General features: G+C 46.9%; 1 protein-coding gene across 1 annotated transcript; it reads left to right on the forward strand.

The window, feature by feature from the left end:
- Positions 1 to 279: 279 nt before the first annotated feature.
- On the forward strand, positions 280 to 13,452 carry CAVIN1 (caveolae associated protein 1). The gene is made up of 2 exons (XM_077164348.1): positions 280 to 922; positions 10,827 to 13,452. The coding sequence occupies exons 1-2, from the start codon at positions 452 to 454 to the stop codon at positions 11,526 to 11,528; spliced, it is 1,173 nt and encodes a 390-aa protein (XP_077020463.1). The 5' UTR covers positions 280 to 451; the 3' UTR covers positions 11,529 to 13,452.
- Positions 13,453 to 23,743: the final 10,291 nt, after the last annotated feature.

The raw sequence follows: 23,743 nt of genomic DNA on the forward strand, positions 1-23,743 counted from the left end.
AACGTAGAGCAACACTCCCAGGTCTGGATTGGATTCCCTCCCCCAGCTGACATTCCTCTGCCTCAGTCTCACTCCCGCCGCCCCCGCTGCCAGCAGAGGCCCTGGTCTCCCGCTCCAACTATTCCAACCATCCTGGGAAGGGTGGGGCCCTCGGTTCTTGGGTTCCCCTCATCTCCCCCCTCGTCGATCTCCCCTTCTGCCCCGGTCCCTCCCTTTCTGGGGTGAGGCCAGCCAATGGGCGAGGAGATTCCAGGGTTTGGCCTGGGAGCCGGGGACCTCACCAATTCCCCGCCCCACAGTTCTGGCCGCTGTCCCGGTGCGCACGGACGTGGCTCGAGTTTCCTCTACTCTGCTCGCTGCTCTCTCGCCCTCCTCCCTCTCCTCCTCCTCTCCCGGTCTCCAGCTCCAGCTCCAGCTCTACTCAGCCGGCCCCGCGCGGCTCCGGGTAGCCATGGAAGACACCCAGCTCCATATCATCGAGCAGCCGCTTCCCGGGTACCCCGACACCGGGAGCCTGGGGCCCTCCCCCGTTGGGGCGCCGGCGGTGGAGGAGCCGTCGGGGGCCGGCTCTGAGGAGCTGATCAAGTCGGACCAGGTGAACGGGGTGCTGGTGCTGAGCCTTCTGGACAAAATAATCGGCGCCGTCGACCAGATCCAGCTGACCCAGGCGCAGCTGGAGGAGCGGCAGGCGGAGATGGAGGGCGCCGTGCAGAGCATCCAGGGCGAGCTGAGTAAACTGGGCAAGGCGCACGCCACGACGAGCAACACCGTGAGCAAGTTACTGGAGAAGGTGCGCAAGGTTAGCGTCAACGTGAAGACAGTGCGCGGCAGCCTGGAGCGCCAGGCCGGCCAGATCAAGAAGCTGGAGGTCAACGAGGCCGAGCTGCTGCGGCGCCGCAACTTTAAAGTCATGATCTACCAGGTGAGCTGGCCCAGCCGACCGCGCCCAGAATTCCCACGCCGGGCCCGCCGTCCCCAGCCCCGGACTTGGGGTAGGGGACCTGCCCCGCGGCGTGGCTCTTCTGCCAGCCTAGCCAGGGCGCTTGGGAAACCCGCCCTTCTTCCGGCACGCACCACTAGGGTGGGGAGAGCGGCGGATTACTGGGGCCCGCCTTGTAGTGGAACCGAGTTAGGGGACTGGATTCGCAGACGCCGCGCCTCGCAGACTGCTTCTAACATGGCTCTGTCAAACATCTCCTAACTTGGGGGTGGGGGACTGGGGAGTTTCGGGGAAAGCCAGGCGTCCCTGGCGGCTTTTAGGTTCGCTGTAAACGGACACGAACCGCGGGGCCCGGGCTGGGCCCTCCGGCGCGGCCGACCCAATATAGCGGGTGATTCAGGGCTCAGGCATGCACCAGCGGGGGCTGCGCCAGGCGAGGGATGGAATCGCCACCCCGCCTCCGACCCTGCGCCCCCTCATCAGCGTCGTGACCCACCCCCGTACCCTCGTTGCGTTCTGCCCCTGTCCTCCGGCCACTTCTAGGGGACGCCCAAGCTGGTGGCGTTGGAAGCAGGCAGAACGGGGCGCCGAGGTTGGGGGGGGTGGGTAGCCGTGGCAAATGCAAGCGAGCAGGAGAGGCGGCGCACCCAGGCCACTTGTTGCTTCCTTTGCACCTCTCCCCATTCCTCCTGCCTCAATAAAAATGTAGATTTTGTGTCATAACCCCAAATAAACCCGGGAATCTCAGTATTCTGCTACTCTTCAACTCCCTTTCCCCAAACCCCAGTCCCGACGGGGAGGGCCCGAGCTGAGGCCCTGGTGGCCTTGGGCTGGGTGGAATGTTCCGGCCCTGGCCTCCTCTCTGCTTCCTTCCCTGCTTCTGCCAAGCCTGGTCAATGCCCTCACGCCATGATGTGGAATCATAGTGGGCTTCATCTAGTCCCCCCTTCTCCTTCCTCTCCCTACTGAAGGGAATGGAAATAAAGTAAGGCTAGATTTTCCACTTGCCCTAAGTGAGAGGGTTTCACTGACTGTTCTGTGGTCTGGTCAAGCTGGGTTCTGAGCCATGATCTGGGTGATATCTTTGGCTGGTTTCTCTAAGAGGAGCTAAGAGAGATGCAGATGACCAGAGTTCCATGGAATAGGACATTATTAGTGGGACAAGTGTTTGGGGAGAGTAGACACAAGGAGGTGGGTGAGCTAATACCTAGCACCTATCTGTAGAGGTGGTTGTGGGACCAAAGCCCCCCCTCTCTTTTCCACCACTGAGGAGCTCCTCCCTAGAGGTAGTGGCTTTCAACTTAAGAGCACACTCTGGTAGAAAATGCTTCCTAGATCTGTTTTCATTTAGTAATTTAAATGCCTGGAAAAATGGGATTGGGGAGTGCCAGGGGAGGTTCATAATTTATGATTTTTTTTTAAGAAACCTGCTTAGCACTCAGGGGCATGGAAGGAAGGAGAACAAGACGGGGCAGGGACAGCAAGTCAGCTCCATTTTTCCTCCAGAGCCTGGTGTGGCAGAGGATCGCCATAAAGGTTTGGATACGTGGCCTTTCTCACTCTAAATGTCCCAGACCCTAGAACCTGAGAAAATTCTTGGCCGTGAACCTCCCTATGGAGATTTTGAGAGAAGAAGGACAGATATGGAAGGAGAAAGACTGATGTGCAGAGACCAAGGGCATCCTTCTGTTATCTATTCCAGGAGTTGGTGGGGATTTGTGTAAAGTGTGTGGGTGTGTTTGTGTGTGTGTGTGTGTGGGGGGGTGTTTACTAATCAAAGGTTGCCTTTGACTGCGTCTGTACTAAACCACCGAAGAGAGTTGAGGTAGAGTGACTCAAACTGGGAGCCCTGAGCCCCCAAACCACAGGGGAAATAACTAAGAACTCCAGGGGAGGAACTCAGAGGTAAGGAACAGATTCTATCACAGGGGTGGAACTGGGGGTGGGGGGAGCAGAACTTTTCCTGAGTTGCAGAGCAGATGTTCCAGGTTGGGGAGAGAGGGTGGAGTACTAAGCCTCAAGAGGAAAGCAGAGGCCAGCTCATCCCTGAGGTCTGTACGCCTGGGAAGAGAAAGAGGTAAAAATAGCTCTGCGCCTTGGCAGACCTAATAGGGAAGACTAGGGGCCATAGCATTTATGGTAAAATCAGGCTGAGGGGGTAAGATCCTTGGGTGACCAGGCAGAGGGAGAGAGATTTGGAGAAAGGCCTCCCAGGATGGTGCAAGTTCTTTGGAGTAAAGCAGGGGGAGGGGATGCAGAATTTCCCACTCCAGATGTAGGATGTGATGATGTGGCAATGGGGGCGGAGTGGAGGGGAGCTTGATGGGGTGGGAAAGCCCTAGCTATAGGACAAGGCCATCTAGCCTCCATGCCCTATTCCTGTGGGAAAAAAGAAGGGAATCCTTTGTGTGGAACTTCTAGCCATAAAGGATTCATAGGTTATGTTTGCATTTTGCCCACCTCTATGTACCCCCCAAAAGAAGAAATTCAGCATCCCCAACCTCAGACTATCACCCTCTTCTTTCTTTTTTTTTTTTTTAATATTTTTATTGAGAAATACCTATACACATACAATCCAACCATAATATACAATCAATGGTTCACAATATCATCACAGAGTTGTGTATTCTTCACCATGATCATTTCTAGAACATTTGTATTGCTCTAGAAAAAGAAAGAAAAGAACTCATACATCCCATACCCCTTACCCCTCCCTCTCATTGATCCACAGTATTTCAATCTACCCAATTTTAACCCTTTATCTTCTCCTATTATTTATTTATGTTTTATCCCTTTTTTTTTTTACTCATCTGTCCATACCCTGGATAAAAGGTGTACCAGACACAAGGTTTTCACAGTCACACAGTCACACGGTCACACTGTATAAGTTATATAGTTATAGTCTTCTTCAAGAATCAAGTCTACTGGAACACAGTTCAACAGTTTCAGGTACTCCCCTCTAGCAACTCCAGTGCACCATAATCTAAAAAAATAAATCTATATAAATAAAAAATATAATCTATATAATGCATAAGAATAACCTCCAGGATAACCTCTTGACTCTATTTGAAATCTCTCAGCCACTGAGACTTTATTTTGTCTCAGTTCTCTCTTCCCCCTCTTGGTCAAGAAGGCTTTCTCATTCCCATGATGCCAGGTCCCGAGAGCCCTCATCTTAACTCACTTCTGAGACTTTAACTGCCCTTCCCTCGCATTTCCTTCCCTGCTCCCTAACAACTAGCTGTCGAGGTGACACCTAGCTCAACAAGTTAGGGAATAAGTTAAGTGAATTCTAGTAGTAACTAGGGGTTCAGGGGCTGAGGATTGCTGGGAGATCAGGCCAGATCGTTGGCCTGGAAGTGGATGTTCTAAACCACCCTGCAAATAGGGGGTGTTGTGATCATTAAAGAGCCAATTTTCACAGGCAATGATTTGGATGTTATCAGAGTTCTAGAATCCAGAAAGAGGGGAGAAAATGTAAATAATTGTTTTCTGGGGAGTTTCAATGAGACAAAGTTAGTGACCCAAAAAACGTACCAGCAGCTAAGACCACTGGTTCTGCTCCAAATACTTGGGGAACAGCACTGGAAAGCATTTAAGGAATTAGGTGGCACAGGGGCATTAAAGAGGAGGATACCAGGGCTGAAATGAGGATCTGCTGGCCTCCCCTCCCCAAATTCTAACCCCAATTTAGCTCCTTCCTGGAGTCATCAAGGTCAGTAGGAACTGCTTTATATGCAAGAACCCTAAACCTTTCTCCAAAAATATTCCCAACATCAGGCTCTCGTCCCTCTCACCCTCTAAGCCTAGTGAACATGAAGAGAGTGCCATTCCCTCCAAAAAGTTGAGTTTAGGTTGTTTTTCCCGGTCACTGGATCCAAAACAGGGAGGGTGTTTTTAGGGGTTCCCAGCTCTAAAGGAAATCATACTATCCTCCTGCTCTTCCATATATATGTAAAGTCTGATTATTGTAAAGATCAACGTCAAAATGGTGAGGAGATGGAGATGGCAGATTGGGCAATGACAATGAGAGGGAAGGGAGTACTATTGCTGGGCAACTGGCCCCAAAGACCAGCAATGGTTTGTACCCTCTTTTTGAACTATTGTTAATAGTTCGTCATTCTGTCATTATAAATTATCTGAGCTGAAAAAGGCCTTAGAGATAATCAATTTCAGCTCCATCAGGTTGTAGCTGAAGAAGATGAGGTTCAGAGAGAGGAAGTAAGTTGTGTAACCCAAGTGATTGGGGATCAAAGCTGGGGTCAGAATTTAGGTATATCCCTTCTTCTCCCACACTGGCTGCTCATTGCCTCCTCCTATCACCTCATTCTTCTGTTCCTGGGCTCTCCAGCAATCAGCCTGGAGGCTGGCCCTATCTGGAGTTAGTTCTAGCTCCCTCATAATGAGGGAGACAGTTTCAAGGTCCTGGCATAGGGGCTACTTTATATGTGTGCATAAGCCTGGTGGCCATTACATGCGCAGCCTCTTGAGTGCTGAAGTAGAGGCAATGTGCGGTTACCCGGCTCAATGACAGTGGAAGGGGAGGGTTCAGGATGTAAGGAGTCTCCCCTGGCACACACTCTGCATCTGGCTAGGAAAGGGCCTTCCCTGCCACTGCCCACCTCTTCCCCTGAACACCACAGAACAGGGTGGAACCTGCTGCTTTAATTTTTTCATCTGGCTGCAGGCCTTAGCAATCACTGCAGTTGCCTGAGCTTGGTAGTGCCCCTAACTATCCCTTCTTCCCTGACTTCTCTTGATCGCACAATACAAGAACAGCAGCTCAAACCCCGAAGAATTGGGAGCTGTTGCCGAGTGCCAGGAAGCAGGCTCACCTGTTACAAGTTGGTTTTGATCCTGATTTTTCTGTGTTTCTTGATGTCCAATATCCCAAGCCATGGGCAGTGTGAAATATCAGCAAGGGAGGCAGGTGAGGATGTAGTCAAAGAGAAATAGTAGGACATCTCCCTTCCATGCCTTTCCCTCTCCTTATCCAAGGGTGTACCCAGTACCCACCCTGTGGGGGAGAATGAGAATTGGGATTAGCAGATTCTGACTCTTCGCTGCAGACACTGAAGTTGTTTACCTTTGCTTTTACTTATCTGAGCCTCCCTAATTTGAGTTCAACTGGCCTCTTATAAAACTCCTTATCCCCAGTAGCCTCTTTCCTGTACCACTCAGCAGCACCATCCCATGACCTCACTGCGTAGGGGTAGTGGGTGGGGGCCTAAGGGCGGAACTGGAGATCACTGTTGAGGAAGGGAGGGGGTTCACAGTATAGGCTGTGTTTATTAATTCATGTGCCTGCTTCGTTCCACCCCTTTCCGCCTCAGGGCCCTCTTGATGAAGCATTTAAAATTTGGTTTCTTTCCACCCTAACAAGATTGTGTGCCCCATTCCCCCTCCCTACTCACCAGCCCCAACTATGCATGTCCACTAAGGCTTTTTTCTTTCACACACCCATCCCAAGCCCCACTTAAACCCCTTTTCCTCATCTTAGCCCAAGAAGAAGCTGAGTGCACCCTCTGACCTGGCCACACCCAAGATCGTGCCTTTTGACCTTCTGCCTGAGACTGAACCCTTTGACCTGCAGCCTGAGACAGTGCCTGAACTCCCACCCTTTGACCAGACGCCTAGGACACTGCCCTATTACCCAGAGCCTGGGCCTCTGTCTACCCCAGAGAAGCTGACATCCGGTGGGGGTGTTTAGGGTCCTTTGGGTCACATGAAGCTGTGGGCATGGAGTGCTACTCAAGTTCACTATCAGCTCACTGCTGATGGCCAGCCTGCTCTAAGCTGTGCCCCTTGTGGATGGGTGTTAGGTACTATGAAAACTCTCTCGCCTTATGAAGACCAGGTGAATGTGTGTACGATGGGGGAGGGAGGCAAAGGGACCTGCCCCTACCTTGTTTCTGTTTTAATGGTAGATCTCATGCATTCTAGCTGTACCCAGATGTTCCCCTGCATGAACCTGGCCATGGCTTCCCTTCCTCTCTCTGCTTCCTCCTCAGGGACAGGCCAGTTTGGCTCAAAGTTTGACTCTTCGGGGAGGGCCCTCATGAGGCCCAAGCCTAGAGTCTGTTCTGTGCCCTCTCCACCCCCTTCTTGTAGCTGGAGAGAACATTTACACTTATTTTTTCCAGTTTTTTAAAAAATGTTTTGCAGAGAAATCCCTTATGTTTGCCAGATCCTGCCTTGGGTAGTGTACCCACAAACTGCCAACTCAGAGAGGCCAGGAGAGGGGACATTTTAAGCTGGTTCCAGCTTGTATCTTCTAACTTCCCTATAGCACAGTGTTTCTCAAAAAAAAAAAAAAAAAATTTCTTTCTTCATTTTCAACTGCCTAAGGTGTCTGTTTAGACTTTTTCCCCCCCCAATTGCCACCCTTTCCCACGAACTTCTAATACTATAGATATATAACTGTTTACATGCCATGGCTCTTTGGAACACCATAAACCATTGGAATATCTAAGAATTTTTCTCCACCCTACCCCTACCCCAATGCCAGAGAGTACATGCAATAGCTTTTGTTGTCTCTCATCCCCTTGTTTTGGCAACCAAAAGTGGAGGTCCTGAGTTTTTATGACCTTCCTGCCTTTCATTCCTCCCCTCAACTGGCAGCCAGTTCTGATGTACCCTGAATTACCTGGGCCTCTGAATTACTCATTTCCCCAAAGTCTTGTCTGTCCATTTCATGCCAGGGGTTGGGGACAGAGCTGATTAGCTTTAAGTCAAGAGAGGCTTCTACACAAAGCTACGTGGCATTTGTCCCTTCTCTCTGACAAATGTGAAGAGCCAGGCACACAGTGGGTGCTCAATTAAACTATAATCTCATAAAAATCTTCCTGAGCCAGAGGGTATTTAATTTATACAGTATATGGTTGAAGAGTGGGGTGGAGCCAAGGAAGGGGCTGAGAGCCTTCCTGGAGGTTCTGTAAACCCATCCTAGACTGATACTAGTCCTTGGGTCGGGAAGCTGTGGGTGCTGGATGGGGGGTAGGGTGAAACTGTGCATGTTTTTATTCAGACCTGGTCATTAAAGGTAACTCTGGAAACCAAGCCTGTTGGGAGTGGTGGTTTTGTTTAATGAAAAACGGGACAACAGAACAAGCAAAGCCCTCTCTCCCTGCCATCCTCTGGGGCCCCTCCTTTGCTCCTTTGGCTTCAGTGTCTGCCAGGGAAACGGGTAGGACAAGGGTGCCTGGCCTATATGCCCAGGATGGGGGGATATGTGTGTGTGCTTCGGATTGTTTTGGTGGTTGCTGCAGCAACAGGCAGACTGGGTCAGCCCAAGACAGCACTCAGTGGTTGTGAGTCATGGGGGAACCCTGACCTGGAAAAGGGGTGAAAAGGAAAAATCCACGAATCGAAGGGAAAAGCTAAGGGCACTGTGGTATACCCTCTCCAAAGCCAACCTACTGGAATCAGGGACTCAGGCCAAACTGCTTTTTACCCTAACCCATGACCCCCACCCTATCGCTACCCCAGCAAAAAGACAGCTAGCTCCTCTGGTGTAAGCCACACTGGAGGAATCCCACAATGAATGGGGTTCTATCCTCCAAGTACCCTTCTGGACTAGGTAATACCCCCAGTCCCCAATCTAGGAATAAACCTTCCCTCATGAGTATTGCTCCTTGATATTCTGGCTTGAGACCTTTCATCAGGCACTAAGTATATTAGGTTGGCTTAAAGAAGATTTCAACTCTCTCCCCAGCCCTGTTCTCTTCCCAGCTCAGCTGGCAAAGATCTTCATCTAGGAAGCCAGAGGCCAGGAAAAACAGCCAGCTCAGCCTTTAGGGATGGGGTGGGGCATGGGGAGAATTGGGGATGCTGGGGGTGGGGCACAGAGACAATGTAGATTTGTTTTCCAGCCACTGGGACTGTTTCCTGACTGTTCCCCACCTATAACCCTTAATCCCTCCCCAGCCCATCCACACTACCTGAGTTTAGTTAAAGGAGAGGTTCTTGTAAGTGGGTTTTAGTCTGGGAGATTGTGAAAGAGAGATAAGAGCTGAATTTTTTTGAATTTTTTTTGATACTGAGACTGCAGGTAAATTCTGGGTAGAGCTAGATGAAGAGGTAGCTCAGAGAGTCTAATTTCTGAGACTCCTAAAGTGATATGTAGCAGAGAGAACTAGAATAGCAGCCAGGGAGAGGGTGACTGTACAACTGGAAATCGGCAAGAATGCTAAGAGAAATTGTCTTACGCTCAGAACAAGAGGCCCTTCACTGCCTCTGTGAGTGCTAAGAAACAGGGATAGACAGAATACCCTAGGAGGCCCATGATAGTGCTAAGCCAGCTATGACAGGTGGAGACTACAAGTCCCAGCATGCCATGTGCCCAGGTCACCTTGCCTGCTGGGAGGTGTAGTAGAATAAGCAATAGCCTGAGGTGGCCTAGTGCCTGGTACAGCTGGTGCCCAGTCTGGGAAGTGGAGCCAACATTCCCTCTTTGTCCCTGCTAATGTTATTGACAGGGAGGGAAGGAAGTTGGGAGGGGGTGTTCCTAGTTTTCAGTGTAAACCAGGAAACTCTGGGGGGATGTGGATGGGGAGGGAAGAGGAAGGAGGTTGGGGGCTGGGGAAGGAATTTCTATAGCAGGTGGTACAGAGATACTAGGCTGCCTATGTGCTTGTATGTCTTTGGGAGAGGTCAGGTCATGTTGCTTCATTTTATAAGGAGACAGGATTTTCTTAAAATTCTGGGAAACAATCTTCAGAAAACCCTTTAGAAAAACTACTCTCTCATTTCATTGTCTGAATTCCTAAAAAAGTCTGGGCCAAAGAGGAGACCCTGTTTCTGTCCTGGGTTATGCAACCTTTCCCTTTCTGTGTTCAGCCTCCTTACCTTCTGATGGGGGGTATTTCTGAGATTCTAAAATGTTGGACCAGAGTCAGGCTTTTGGAAAATCTTCCTGGAATGGAAAACAATGCTGGTGCTGGGGTCCTCCCTGGGTGACAGAATAACTGGCTTTGAGCTCCAGGATCACAGGAATCTGGGATCACCATCCTGCTCCTGGCCCCTTGAGTTCAGGTCTGGGAAAGAAACAGGAATGGAAAAGTAATCCCTCCCCTCTGTTCCAAGGCAGAGATTGTCCAGATTGGGAAGAAGACGTGTCCTTGGCCCCCAGCCAGCTTCTTCCTCTTTATTCAGTTAATTTCTTTACAGGAGATTAGGAATGATCACTGGCAGAGCCAAACAGTGGATTGGGAGGGTAGGGGGAGGGTGTATATTGGGACAGAGCCCCAGCCCTCCTTCCCCATGGCTGGTCTGATATAGTATGGGTCTGGTATATGCACTCCCTTTACCTTGCCTTCAAAATACACTACTTGGGGGCCGCCTGAGATCAGCTGTGAGCTCATCCCTTTACTCCCATCCCTCAATTTAGTCTATCCCAAACCCCTTTGCTTTTTGGTCCTGCTCCTGCGGTGTGCAGCTTTGACACCAGAGGGCGCTATGCCCATTCCAAAGTTGTGGTTCCTGGGACAGCAAAGGGTGTGGTGCGGCTTAGTAAAATAAGATGGGTGGATATGGGTAGAGAGCAAGGACAGGGTTGGAGAGCCCCAGAGATATTTAGCCGAAGTACAACTTCAATGCAGGCCAATCTCCGACCCGTGATGCTCTTCAAAATGCGCAGTTCCCTGATAAAACCTCTCTCTTCACGCTGTCAGTTTAGTTAACATTCACTCGACACATTTGCCGAGGGCTCATATTGTGCCCAGCTTTGTGACAGACGCTGGGGATACAGAGGGAACGCGTCCAGGCCGACTGCACGGGCATCACAGTTTCCCCCGTCTCCCCAAATACTCCTCGGGATCACCCAGCCAAGCCTCCCGCCCAGCCCTCCTCTCCCCTCACTCAGATCTTCTCTCTCATCTCCCCTTAGGATGAAGTGAAACTACCGGCGAAACTGAGCATCGGCAAGTCGCTGAAAGAGTCGGAGGTGCTGCCAGAGAAGGAGGGCGACGAGCTGGGCGAGGGCGAGCGGCCCGAGGAGGACGCGGCGGCTCTCGAGCTGTCGTCCGACGAGGCGGTGGAGGTCGAGGAGGTCATCGAGGAGTCGCGCGCCGAGCGCATCAAGCGCAGCGGCCTGCGGCGTGTGGACGACTTCAAGAAGGCCTTTTCGAAGGAGAAGATGGAGAAGACCAAGGTGCGCACCCGCGAGAACCTGGAGAAGACCCGCCTCAAGACCAAGGAGAACCTGGAGAAGACGCGGCACACCCTGGAGAAGCGCATGAACAAGCTGGGCACGCGCCTCGTCCCAGCCGAGCGGCGCGAGAAGCTCAAAACCTCGCGAGACAAGCTGCGCAAGTCCTTCACGCCCGATCACGTGGTCTACGCGCGCTCCAAGACGGCAGTGTACAAGGTGCCGCCCTTCACCTTCCACGTCAAGAAGATCCGCGAGGGCGAGGTGGAAGTGCCCAAGGCCACCGAGATGGTGGAGGTGAGCGTCGAAGACGAGGAGGGCGGCGTGGAGCGCGGCGAGGGCACAGACCTGCTGCGTGGGAGCAGCCCCGACGTGCACGCGCTGCTGGAGATCACCGAGGAGTCGGACGCCGTGCTGGTGGACAAGAGCGACAGCGACTGAGCAGGACACGGGGGCCCGGCCCGGGAAGGCCACCCCGCCACGCCCTGCCTTTCTCTGCCCCAGCACACACCCTGATTCCTTTCCCTTTCTGAACTTTCTCTTTCGCAGTCTCTCTCAGCTCCAAACTGACTGAGAATTTTCTAAATTGAAGACACCTCCCCTCAAGAAGAACCTGTCCAAGTCTTATAGCTGTCCAAAAAGAAAAATGAGGCAGCCCCACCCCCACCCCCAGTGGACAGTCCCAGTGTGGGCTTAGTTTGGGGTGGGAATGAGGAGGGGAGTGATTCATTTCCTGGTTGTCCAAGTTGGGAATCTCTGTCATTTCCACAGTTGGGATCTCTTTGGGACAGACTGTCTTCTCCCTCCCCCTCAGCTGCTGTCATTCCTGCTCACAGCGCTGTTCTCCTTCTTCGTCAGGATCCCTGGAGACTTCAAACCAAAATTAACCCTAAGAGTAAATACGAAGGCGAACCCTTCCTCTACAGGAAGGCTATGAAAGCAGCTTTTGGGAGAACTTGGGCCAGTGTGGGAGAGAGGGTTTCAAAGTGAGGGTCCAGCCTAGGTTGTATTTGCGAAGGGTCCCAGCAAGGAAGGCTGGAGCCAAGCGGAGCCCTGGGGGAAGGACGGTGAGGTGGGGAAAGTATACATGGCGGGGGAGGGGCATACTTACGTGTTTATGTACATATGCACAGGCGCACTAGGCTAGTGCTTTGGGAAGGAGTGTGGGGAAATAGTAGGAGAAGGTGGAAATGAGTGACGAGAGGAGAATTCCTCTTGCAGCAGGAGGAAGATAGGATGGGAATCCCGTCTTACTGGAGTCCTCACGGGAGAGCAGGACAATTTTCAGGATCAGAAGGGAGGATAGTGTGAGAACACGATGATTCAAAGAGGACAGAGAGGTAAATGTCACCCTATCCTTTAGCTGGTGTCTGCATGGTGCCCCCAGAAACAGCCCATTTCTCAAAGCCCAGAAAAATTAGCGTCCCAGAAGGGGGCAGCAGCAAGTTACAGAGAGCTGAAAGTTAAAAGGCAAGCTGACTGGAAAGAAAGCAGTGCAATGGCTAGGCCATTAAGTTGAGAACTGGAGTGGTGGTGGGAAGAATGCAGTATCCCTGTGTATAGAGCAACCCAGCCCTAACTCACTCCTGGCAGATACTTTGCAAGATCCTCCCCTAGAACTTGCCAAGATTGTGTTGGTTTCCTTGGCCCTGTTGGTGTCTTTCTTGAATCTTTGGGGGATGAGTAACATCCTGCGTCCAGTCTGAGGCCTGATTTCTGTAGTTCACTGACCAGGTTCTCCTTAGAACACTTTAGTCCCCCTTATTACTCCCCATTAAAGGTAATTTGTCATGGATGCATGAATTGGTCAGTGGTAGAATGTTCTCCTGCCATGTAGGACACTCAGTTGGATTCCTGGCCCATGCCCACCCCCTCCCCCCTCCCCCAAAAAAGGCAACTTGCCAGAAGCAAGGACAACCAATCCTCCCTAACTATCCCCCACATCCCACTCAATCAAAGCCCAAAGGGGAAAGCTGGAGAGCTTCTTGCTTCTTCCTTCTCCCAGGCCTTATCTTCCTTGCTTTGCTTTTTAGAATTGCAGCTAATTGTTTTAAGAAGTAGGGAGAGGGAAGGGGGACTGGGGTGGGGTGGGGGGGCACAGAACTTTTATACAGTACAAAGCTTTGCTTTTTTTTTTTTTTTTTTTTTTTTCCTTTTCTTGTTTCCCTTCTCTCCTCTGAATGGTTGGAGACTTATCAGCTGACTGAGGGAGGATGGGGATTGTGGGGTAAATTCCCTTGGTGCTGATGGGCTGAAGGGGGCTGAGCTGTGGGCAGATGCAGTTTCCTGCAGGCTCTGGGGATCCTCTAACGGTTGCTGTGTCCTGGTGAGCAGCCCGACCAATAAACCTGCTTTTTTAAAAGGATCTGTGTTGGATTTTATTCTCCAGAGGCAGTCAGGAAGGATCAGAAATTAAATGTGAGGAAGCCAGAGGTGGGGAGGGAGGGCTGTTTGTATAAACTTGTCTCACTTGCCTAAGGGATGAGGGATGATAATAGCCAGTTTCTTGAGCCTTTACTATCTGCTAGGAGCTGTTCTAAGCACTTTTACATACATTAGCTCATTTAATCTCATACCAGCCCCATGAGGCAGATTCTACTATCATTATCCCATTTGAGAGTTGAGGAAGTTGAGACAGAGTGACTTGTGTAAAGTTACGAAGCTGGTAAGTGGCTGAGCTGGGATTCAAAGCCAGGCAGCCTGGCACCACAGTCTTACTTTTACACCACAGTCTTACTTTTACGCTTTACGCTGTGCTGCCTGGATCCGCTTCTCAGCTGTCAGGACATTTGCCCTCCAGTCAGGCTATTACTCAATTTAGGCTTCCAGCTTATATACCCTTCAAAGACCTGAAAGAGGCAGTCTGGGGGAGGGAAAAAGTCAGCGGCCTTGACCCTGAGAACTGAATGTCAAGGGAGAAAGTAAGCCAGTGTGTGCTCTCACATCATATATTTCATTCTCTTCACAGTCCTGTGATGGGCACCTAATTCACTGTACCCCCTCTCTTCCCTGTAACTGCCTGCCCCAAGTGCCCACAGGTATGCGTTTCCTAGAGCAATGGTCTGGTCTGCCTGCATGAGAATCACTTGGGGTGGGGGGGTGTCCTTGATAAAAGCATCATTTCTTGGACTCTGCCCCAGCTTCCTGCCACTGCCTCAAACAGGCAGACCTTCACAGGCGCCTACTGCCCCACCCCCACCCCCCAGCAGCGAGCTCTGAATCTGCTAGAAAGTGTTGGATTTATCCCCAGACAAATGGAAAATCTGAAAATTCTAATTCAGGGAGCCAGGAAACTTCCTTCCTGCTAAAAGAGACAGACTAAGGCTCCTTCCAGTTAGATCCAGATATGCAGCTGTGAGAAGCTGGGAATGACATGTCATCGTCAGCTGCAATAAGCCTGAGGGAAACTGGAAAAGGCTAAAATACTAGTCCATTGTTTCAAGTTCTCTCACCTACCCCGGCCCCAGACCATCTCCCCCTTTCAGCTGCAAGCAACCCCCTCTCACTGGTTTACCCTCAGCCAGTTTCACTTCTCACCAAGTGCTTTCCTGTAACTTCCCTATTCAGTTCTATTCTGCCTACTACTTTAAGAGCAGCCTTAATTCTCTACACAGCTACTTTTCCCCTAGCCCCTGCATCATGGCAGTCTTCCTTTACATCACAGTAGGGTTGCCAGAGCAGAAGCTCTCCCAGAATCAAAAATGACTCATTTTCTTCTCCGTCTGAGGGCTGGTCATAGGCATTGGTGAAATAGTCAACTACCTATATGGTAGGATTTGATGGGCATTCCACATCTCACTTTCACAAAGCAACTTTTTCACCAACATGTCATGAGCTTGCCGACCCATTTCTTAGAATTATTTCCATGGCACTATTCAATGAATGAGGGGTATTGTCACCCAAAGTCTCCTGTTGAATGTTACCTGGAACCTAAAAATCCTCTTCAGCCTCAGATCGCAATCTCAGATCTCCAAACGGCATCTCCAGAGTCCTTATCTTTAAGATGTAGCTTTTCATTGGGTCAGGAGAAGACCGTTGCAGCCAGTCTTAAACTGGTCCAGACACTCATCTGCTCTTGCTTGGAATATTTGAACTGACTAGATTTTATCATTTCCTATCCATTTTCCATATTACTGCCAGTGATATATTTTTAAGTAATAAAACATACTGTACATTTTAAACACCTTCCTTTAGCCAAAGGATTAAACTCCTTGGCATGACTCATAAGCCCCCTCAAAAATTGGTCCTTCCAGGACAAATATAAACAGGAAAAATAAGAAAACATTATCACACCAGCTCTGGAAAAAATTTTATGTTTATTTGCCATACAGCAATGACTTGTGAATTGGCTATTTCTGATTATTTACAATTGATTTAGCAAGAGTATTTTCACAGCTAAACCAAAGAGAAAGCAAAATAGGTGGTGTGGTGGCTTGGAGTTATGTACCCATGAAAAACATGTTCTTAATATTAACCCATACCTGTGGGTGTGAACGTATTGTAAATAGGATTATTTGGTGAGGTGACGTCAGTTAAAGTGGGCCCAACGGAATCAGGATGGGTCTTAACCCTGTTATTGGAGGTTAATAGAGAAGGCCACAGAGAGAGAAGCCATGGGGTACAGCCAGAAGTTGGAAGTCAGAACAGAAAGAAGAATACACTGCCATGTGTGTTGCCATGTTACAGAAAACCAAAGACCCCAAGGATTGGTAACAGCAAGCCCCAGCATACCACAGTCTTCAGAGAGAAAGCATCGCCTTGCTAACACCTCCATTTTGGACTTCTCCTAGCCATAAAACCATGAGCCAATAAATTTTCATTGTTTAAGTGCTCCCGCACTCCCCACCACACACACAAAAAAGAATCTGGTCCTTGCCCCAATTCTTAACTGCTCTTCAATATGCTTATTAGGGACTCTGCTGGCCAGAACTAGACCACACATTTTTAGACATTTGGGCTTTGGCTCAGGCTGTTCCCTCTGTTAAGTGGCCTCCCCATCTCTACTTCCCTTCTTGAACCAACCTCTTCCCTTCCTCCACCCCAGTCATATCATCATTCCCTTCTTAGAACTCCCATAGAACTTTGTGTCGATAAAACACATGTTGAATGAATGAATGAATGAATGACAGAGCTCTTTCCATTGCAAGTGTCATCAAGTAACTTCAAACTGCCTCTAGCCAAAAAAAAAAAAAGGTGAAAAGAAATGCAGAGGGAATTAATTTAATTGAAAAAGTCTCTCGTAGTAGGTCCGGGGGTGGCTGGATGCAGTTTCCAATGTAATATCATTTGGAATCGACCTCTTTTCCTATTTTCTCTTTTCCTCTGTTTGTTACCTTAGTGGAAACTACCCAAGTGGTAGTAAAAATGACCGTTGATAGCTGCAGGCTTATGGTCTGACAGCTGAGCAACCCCACTGAAGAGAGTTTCTTTCCAGATCCTTCCTGCTAGAATCTCAGATATATGTGATGTGCATTGGCTCTGAGAGGTCATATGTCCAAATCACCAGGCCTCTGACCACGTTCAAAAAAAAATTTTTTTTGCAGAAAAAATTTAGAATTTTGAACTAGATCAGATGATCACTTCTAGAACCCACCAGAAATGTAGAATTCAGAGTGAAGAAGGGATGATTACCCAAAGGAAAATTGGGTTGCTGTCATCAATAGAGAGGGGAGAGGATTATGAGCAAACAAAACAACAGATGTTTTTTCCAAATGATCGATCTGTTTGTGATACTGTGCTAGGCACCAAGAGATTTAAAAGGCACTAAGATCTACTCTTGATTTTAAAGAGTTTACTATTAGTGGGAGAGGCAGCTGTTAAAAAATTGCACAAAGAAATGAATGTAAGAGAGGTAAAGCAGAGTGCCATGGGAGTACACGAGAAAGAGGTTAAACTTGCTTGGGGAATATGAGAAAATATCACAGAGGAAAGGGCTTTTAAGTTGTGACTCGAACCATGGGTAGAATTTCAATAGTCGTTGCTTGAGGACAGAGGAAGTATTTCACTCAATTTTTGTGTCACCAGAGCCTAACTGTCTCAAATATAATTGTATGGGTTAATGTTATTTGGTTGAAAGTATAAGAACAGAACATTAGCTAGCTTAAATGGAAAATGGAAGGCGGTTGAGACATCCCATGGAATCACTGAGCAGCCAGGCTCGGAAGAATGGGAATTAGAAGATCTCCAGGGACTTCTGCAGAGTTGGTTGATGGACCGCCTTCTCTAAAGTGCAGACATTAATGCAACTTAGCTCTGAGGTCTCCCAGGCTCTGTGCCTCTCAGTTTCAAATTCCAACTTCCTGGTAGAGAGAATCTAATTAGACGAGTTAACATCAGTGTTCAGTGTTCATATATCATTTTATAATATATGGTCTGGAGGACAGGATCATGCAGTATTGACATGGCTGAAGGGACCCATTCCCAGGAAAAGAGGACTTTGTTGTGAATCAGGCAGGACCCCAGAGGTATCTATTAAAATAGCAGATACTCAATGCATGTTAATTAAATGAAAGCAACAACGTGGGGCAGGAGAGATTCTCTAAGCAAAGGGAACAGTGTGCAAAAAGGCATAGAGGCAGGAAGGCTGAAGGCATAATCAAGGAGTAAATAGAATTATGGAGTGTTAGAACTAAAGGGGGTCTGTTTTATAGATAAGAAACAGATGAATCATTTTACAGAGAAAGTTGCTGCAGACCCAGGAGAGAAGGTAATTTATCTGCACCTAATGAGACTCAGTATGAAAGACTTATTATCATAACAGAGGTTGTCATTCAAGTGCTAGGCATAGCTGAGTATGCCAAAGGAGGGAGCTTAGGAAGAGAAGAGGATGGAATTTAGAATTAAAAGCAGCAGTGTCCATCTTTAGGGGACAATGAGGGGGAGGGTGAAACAGTGAGAGAGGGTGAAGGACCTCCTGGAAAGGCAAAGGGTGGGAGTGTGTGTTACAGGACACAGGTCTTAGATTCTTTTGCCCGACACACTCAATAACCAATTCCTGAAATGCTGGAGTCTCTCAGGATAAAAGAGAGAAAGAGTTTATTACTAGGTGTGTAGTAGGAGAGCAGATGGCCCACCGGCCCAAAATCTGTCTCCCTGAACTCCAGTAATTCTGATGGTTTTCTTAAAGAAAAAGATGGGTATTGTTTAGGCTAATGAGCACAGTGGCCCCAGATGATATATTCAGAGGTGATCTAATAATCAAGCATGTGTAGATTGATTACATGCCTAGTCACAGATCGTATGGCGGGAAATGGTAGAATGAGGTATGGGTGACTTGTAGGTTATAGTCTAAGCTACTACACATGTCAGACAGGCCCATTTTGGTTAGATCCAGGCTTGGTCATCAGGATAACTTTAGATTTGGGGTGGGTTAGTTCTGGGCTAACCCAAGACCCTTCATTAATAAACATTAGAGGCTGGGTTTAGTGATTATAAGACTCTAAAGTTGAAAAACTGGATAACTGGATACAAATGAAGATTAGTCACAATCACAAGGGCAGAAGATAAGGGCTATACAATCATTATCAGAGATCAAGGCAGCTGGATTACAATTTAGAGACTTCAGGAATTTCCCTCTGTCTACTCCAGTATACCAGAAAGCAAAAAGGAATATCTATATAATGATTTAGTAATCAAAATCATCCCTTAAATCCTGATTTCTCAGTTACACGTGAGGCCCGCAGGGTGCAAGACACTTTCATAAACATTATCTTCTGTAATTCAGACAGGTACTAAGCGTCCCTCTACTTAGAAAAGCCCCTGTCCCCTCCCTTCAGGGCTTGGTCTCTGTTGAGTAACCAGGACATGGATACTTAGTCCTAATCAAATCCTCACTACCAAGGATTTAGAATTTTGAACTGACCGGCACAGAGACTGAGGCTTTTCGTAGTAGGATCAAGTTAAGTCTAGACAAGGGAAGGGCAGAGCTTTAAGGAATGTTCCACAAGCACCCTTTGGTGAAGTTCCTGGAATTGCCCTTCCCAAGGTGTGGTTGTTTATTGAAGTTTGGGAGAGAGCTCAGTTTCCTTCCAATAAGCTTCCCACACTCCCCACCCCAACGTTTTTTCCTTTCTTTTTTTGCTTAAGGTAATAATAGCTAACATATATTGAGGAGCCTGTGAGTGTGCCAGATGCTGTGTCTTGCATGTTATCTCACTAATCATCACAGCAACTTATGTAGTAGGTCCTCTCATATTACCTATTTCATAGATGAGGAAATTGAGGCTGAAAGGTTGAGCAACTGGCCCAGGGGCACGTTGCTGGGTAGGTAGGTGGCTAAATGGTGGACCTTTTCAGAACCTGCCCATTAAAATCCAGCCAATCCCTTCCCATCTCAGGGCCTTTGCATATGCCACTTTTTCCTGCCTTTTCCTTGACAATGCTGCACAGTCAGCTTGGGATATCTTCCAAACCAATATATTTTAATGAAAACTTGCCCAGGTCTGAATTATGTTCTCCATTTGCCGATGAAGGTGCTGAAGCTCAGAGAGGTTAATGAACTTGCCCAAGCTCACATAGCTCAATTTTGTGACAGGGCTGGGATTCAGATCCAAATGTGTCTCACTCCAGCTCCCATCAACTGTGATTGCTTCTATTGGCCACTGTAATTTGAGGGGGAGAGGGGAGGTGGAATATCCAGGAGGGAGGAGGGGGATGACTGACAGCTGCTACAATGAAGTTATTTAAACTGACTGAGAAGATAATGGCTTTGATGAGGAGGAATCCGTGGTGACCTTCAGGAGAACTGTCCTGTAACTAGGAGAGGGCAGAAGCTACCTTGGTGAAGCTGTTGAGGGTGATAACATGGTGGTGAAGAAGGGAAAGAAGGAGTAACTTGAGGGAATATCAGGACCACGTCAGGAAAGAGGGACATCTTTAGAGACAAAGGGGAGAAAACAAGAGGGGAAGGTGCAGGAGGGAGGGGATAATAAAGTTCAGGGAGCAGAGGGGTGGCACCAAGAGCACTTCCAGTCATTCACTAAGTATTTATTGAGCACCTACTATGTGCCAGGCACTGGGGAGACAATGGAGTACAAAACACACAAGGTCTATGTTCCTGGAATTTATGGTACAGTGAGGGAGACATGTAAGAAACTACGTAAACAGATAAAATGTGCATTGTGATAAGAATTCCACAGGAAGCAAATTATAGAGTTTAACAAGTGGAGAACAACTTTAGATGAGGGAGATTAGATAAACCCACTCAGAGGAGGTGAGACTGGAGGGGTGGGAAGAAATGAGCCAAACTAAGGCAGGAAAAGGAATGGTATATGCAAAGGCCCTGAGATGGGAAGGGATTGGCTGGATTTCAGTGGGCAGGAAGGAGGTTGGTGGCATAGGCTGGGCCTTGAAGAAGATAGCATAAAGGAAAACCCCTTTATCCTAAACTACAGGAAAAATCACTGAAGGGACAAGTGACATGATTTGAGGGATGTTTTAAGCAGCATAGGAAAAAACTTACCCTTAAAAATATTGAGTAGGGAGGCCTATGGTTCAGGAAAAAGGGGAAATACTTGGATGATGATGACTGAGAAGGTGAAGGTCCAAGGGATCACGTTGGATGGACCAGATCTTCTCTGTGATGTTGATGATAAAGCTGAGCCAGCCTTTCTGTTGCTGAAACCCCTTAAAAGTATATTCCCCCCCACATGTTGTTCTTGGCCTTCTTTGATCACTTTAGTGACCTGCCAGCCACTTACGGTCCTTGATGTTCTTCTTCAAATTTTTTCTTCCTTGCCATGCTTTCTATCTGATTTAGGACTTTATTGCTAATTCCTTCAGGGAACAGGGAGGAGCCAAAAACACAGTTTCTAGAACTTTACAAAATCTAATCAGTCTCTATTCTTCATCTAGCCTATAGTCTATTGTATTTTTATTTTTCACTTTTTTATTTTGAAACACTTTCAAACTTACAGGAAGTTACAAAAACAATACAAACCCATGGAGAGTTCTGACATACCCTACCCTCCCAGAACCAGATCTGCCAATTTTAACATTCTGCCATGTTTCCCTTGTCATTCTTTCTTTCTATCATGTATCTATCATTTTAAAAATTAGTTTTATTGTCAATCCTCAACATACAAACATTCTTGACATACATTCTATACATAATGTACAATCCATGGCTCACAATATTATTACATAGTTCTGTATTCATCAGCATGATCATTTCTTTGAACATTTGCATCATTCCAGCAAAAGAAATAAAAAAGGAAAACTCTCATACATTCCATACCTTTCCCTTTCATTGACCACTAGTATTTCAATCTACTCAATTTACTTTAACCTTTGTTCCCCATTATTTATTTTTTATCCATGTTTTTTACTCATCTGTCCAAACCCTAGGCAAAAGGAGCATCAGACACATGGTTTTCACAATCACACAGTCACACTGTAAAAAAACTATATCATTATACAATGATCTTCAAGAAACGTAGCTACTGGAACACAGCTCCACAGTTTCTGGTACTTCCCTCTAGCCATTCCAATACACCATAAACTAAAAAGGGGTATTTATATAATGCATAAGAATAACCTCTAAACTCTGTTTGAAGTCTCTCAGTCACTAACACTTTATTTTGTCTCACTTCTCTCTTCCCCATTTTGGTCAAGAAGATTTTCTCAGTCCCTTGATGCTGAGTCCCAGCTCATCCCAGGATTTCTGTCTCACATTGCCAAGGAGGTTTACACCCCTGGGAGTCACGTCCAAAGTACAGGCGGAGTGAGTTTGCTTGTCATGTCAGTTTACAGAGAGAGAGCCCACATCTGAGCAACAAAAGAGGTTCTCTGGGGGTGACTCTTAGGCCTTTTTTTTTTTTTTTTGTATTGTATAATATAACATATATACAAAGAAAAGAAAGAAAAAAGCAATACTTTTCAAAGCAGTCTTCAACAAGTAGTTACAGGACAGATCGCAGAGTTTTTCATGGGCTACCATACCATCATCTCAGATTTTTCTTTCTAGCTGCTCCAGAATATAGGAGGCTAGAAGGAATAAATATTTTTTTTTATCATCACAGCAGCTTTTTTGTGTGTGTGTGAATATCATCATTTTAATTTCAGTTTCCTAAACTGCTTAAAGCAGATACCACGAAATGGATTGGGTTTAAACAATGGGAGTTTTATTCACTTAGAGTTTTGAGGCTGAGAAAATGTCCAAATCAGGGTCCTTGACATCCCTAGTTAAGCTTTTCCTAGATATTTGATTCTTTCAGTTGCTATTTCGAATGGAATTTTGTCCTTAATTGTCTCCTCAGTTAGGTCATTACCTGTGTATAGAAACAATTCTGATTTTTGTACATTATTCTTGTAACCCGCCACTTTACTGAATTTATTAGCTCAAGTAGATTTGTCATAGATTCCTCAGGGCTTTCCAGGTATAGGATCATGTTGTCTGCAAATAAGGAAACTTTCACTTCTTCCTTTCCTACTTGATGTCTTTTATTTCTTTCTCCTGCCTGATCGCTCTATCTAGGACTTCTAGTACAATGTTGAATAATAGTGGTGACAGTGGGCATCCTTGTCTTATTCCCTATCTTAGGGGGAATGATTTCAATCTCTCACTATTAAGCATGATGCTGGCTATAGGTTTTTCATATATGCCCTTTATGATATTGAGGAAGTTTCCTTTGATTTCTACCTTTTGAAGTGTTTTATCAGAAAAGGATGCTGAATTTTGTCAAAAGCTTTTTTTTGGCATCAATCAATACTATCCTGTGACTTTTCTCTTTTGATTTGTTAATGTGCTGTATTGCATTGATTGATTTTCTTATGTTGAGCCACCTTGCGTTCCTGGTATAAACCCTACTTGGTTTTATGTATAATTCTGCCAATGGGTCATTGACTTTTATTTGCTAGTATTTTGTTGAGAATTTTTGCACCTGTGTTCATTAAAGAGACTGGTGTGTAGTTTTTTTTCTTGTAGCATCTTTATCTGATTTTGGTGTTAGAGTGATGTTAGATAGTGTTCCTTTTTACTCAATTTTTTGTAAGAGTTTGAACAGGATTGGTGTTAGTTCTTTTTGGAATGTTTGATAAAATTCCCTATGAAGCCAACTGGTCCTGGGCTTTTTTTAGGAAGATTTTTGATGACTGAGTCTCTTTACTTGTAATTGGTTTGTTGAGATTTTCTATTTCTTCTCAAGTTTATAAGTCGTTCGTGTGTTTCTAGGAATTTGTTCATTTCATCTAAGTTGTCTGGTATATTGGTGTATAGCTGTTCATAGTGTACTCTTATGATTTTAAAAATTTCTTCAGGATCCATGAACCACCACCCCCACTTGTTTCTGATTTTGTTTGTGTCCTCTTATCTTTTTCTTTATCAGCCTAGCTAGGAGCCTATAGATTTTACTGATTTTCTCAAATAACCAACTTTTGGTTTTATTGATTCTTTCTATTGTTTTTTTTGTTCTCCAGTTCATTTATGACTGCTTTAATCTTTGCTATTTCTCTTTGTCTGTTTGCTTTCGGGTTAGTTTGCTGTTCTTTCTTAATTCCTCCAGATGAACAGTTAAGTCCTCAATTTCTGCTCATTCTCGTTTGCTTGTTTGTTTTTTGTTCTTGTTTTTTAATCTAGGCATTTAGGGCAACAGATTTCTCTGTCAGCACTGCTTTTGCCAGATCCCATAAGTTCTGATATGTTGTATTAACATTATCAT

This window comes from Tamandua tetradactyla, chromosome 6 (assembly GCF_023851605.1).
Source record: "Tamandua tetradactyla isolate mTamTet1 chromosome 6, mTamTet1.pri, whole genome shotgun sequence".
Classification (NCBI taxonomy): domain Eukaryota; kingdom Metazoa; phylum Chordata; class Mammalia; order Pilosa; family Myrmecophagidae; genus Tamandua; species Tamandua tetradactyla.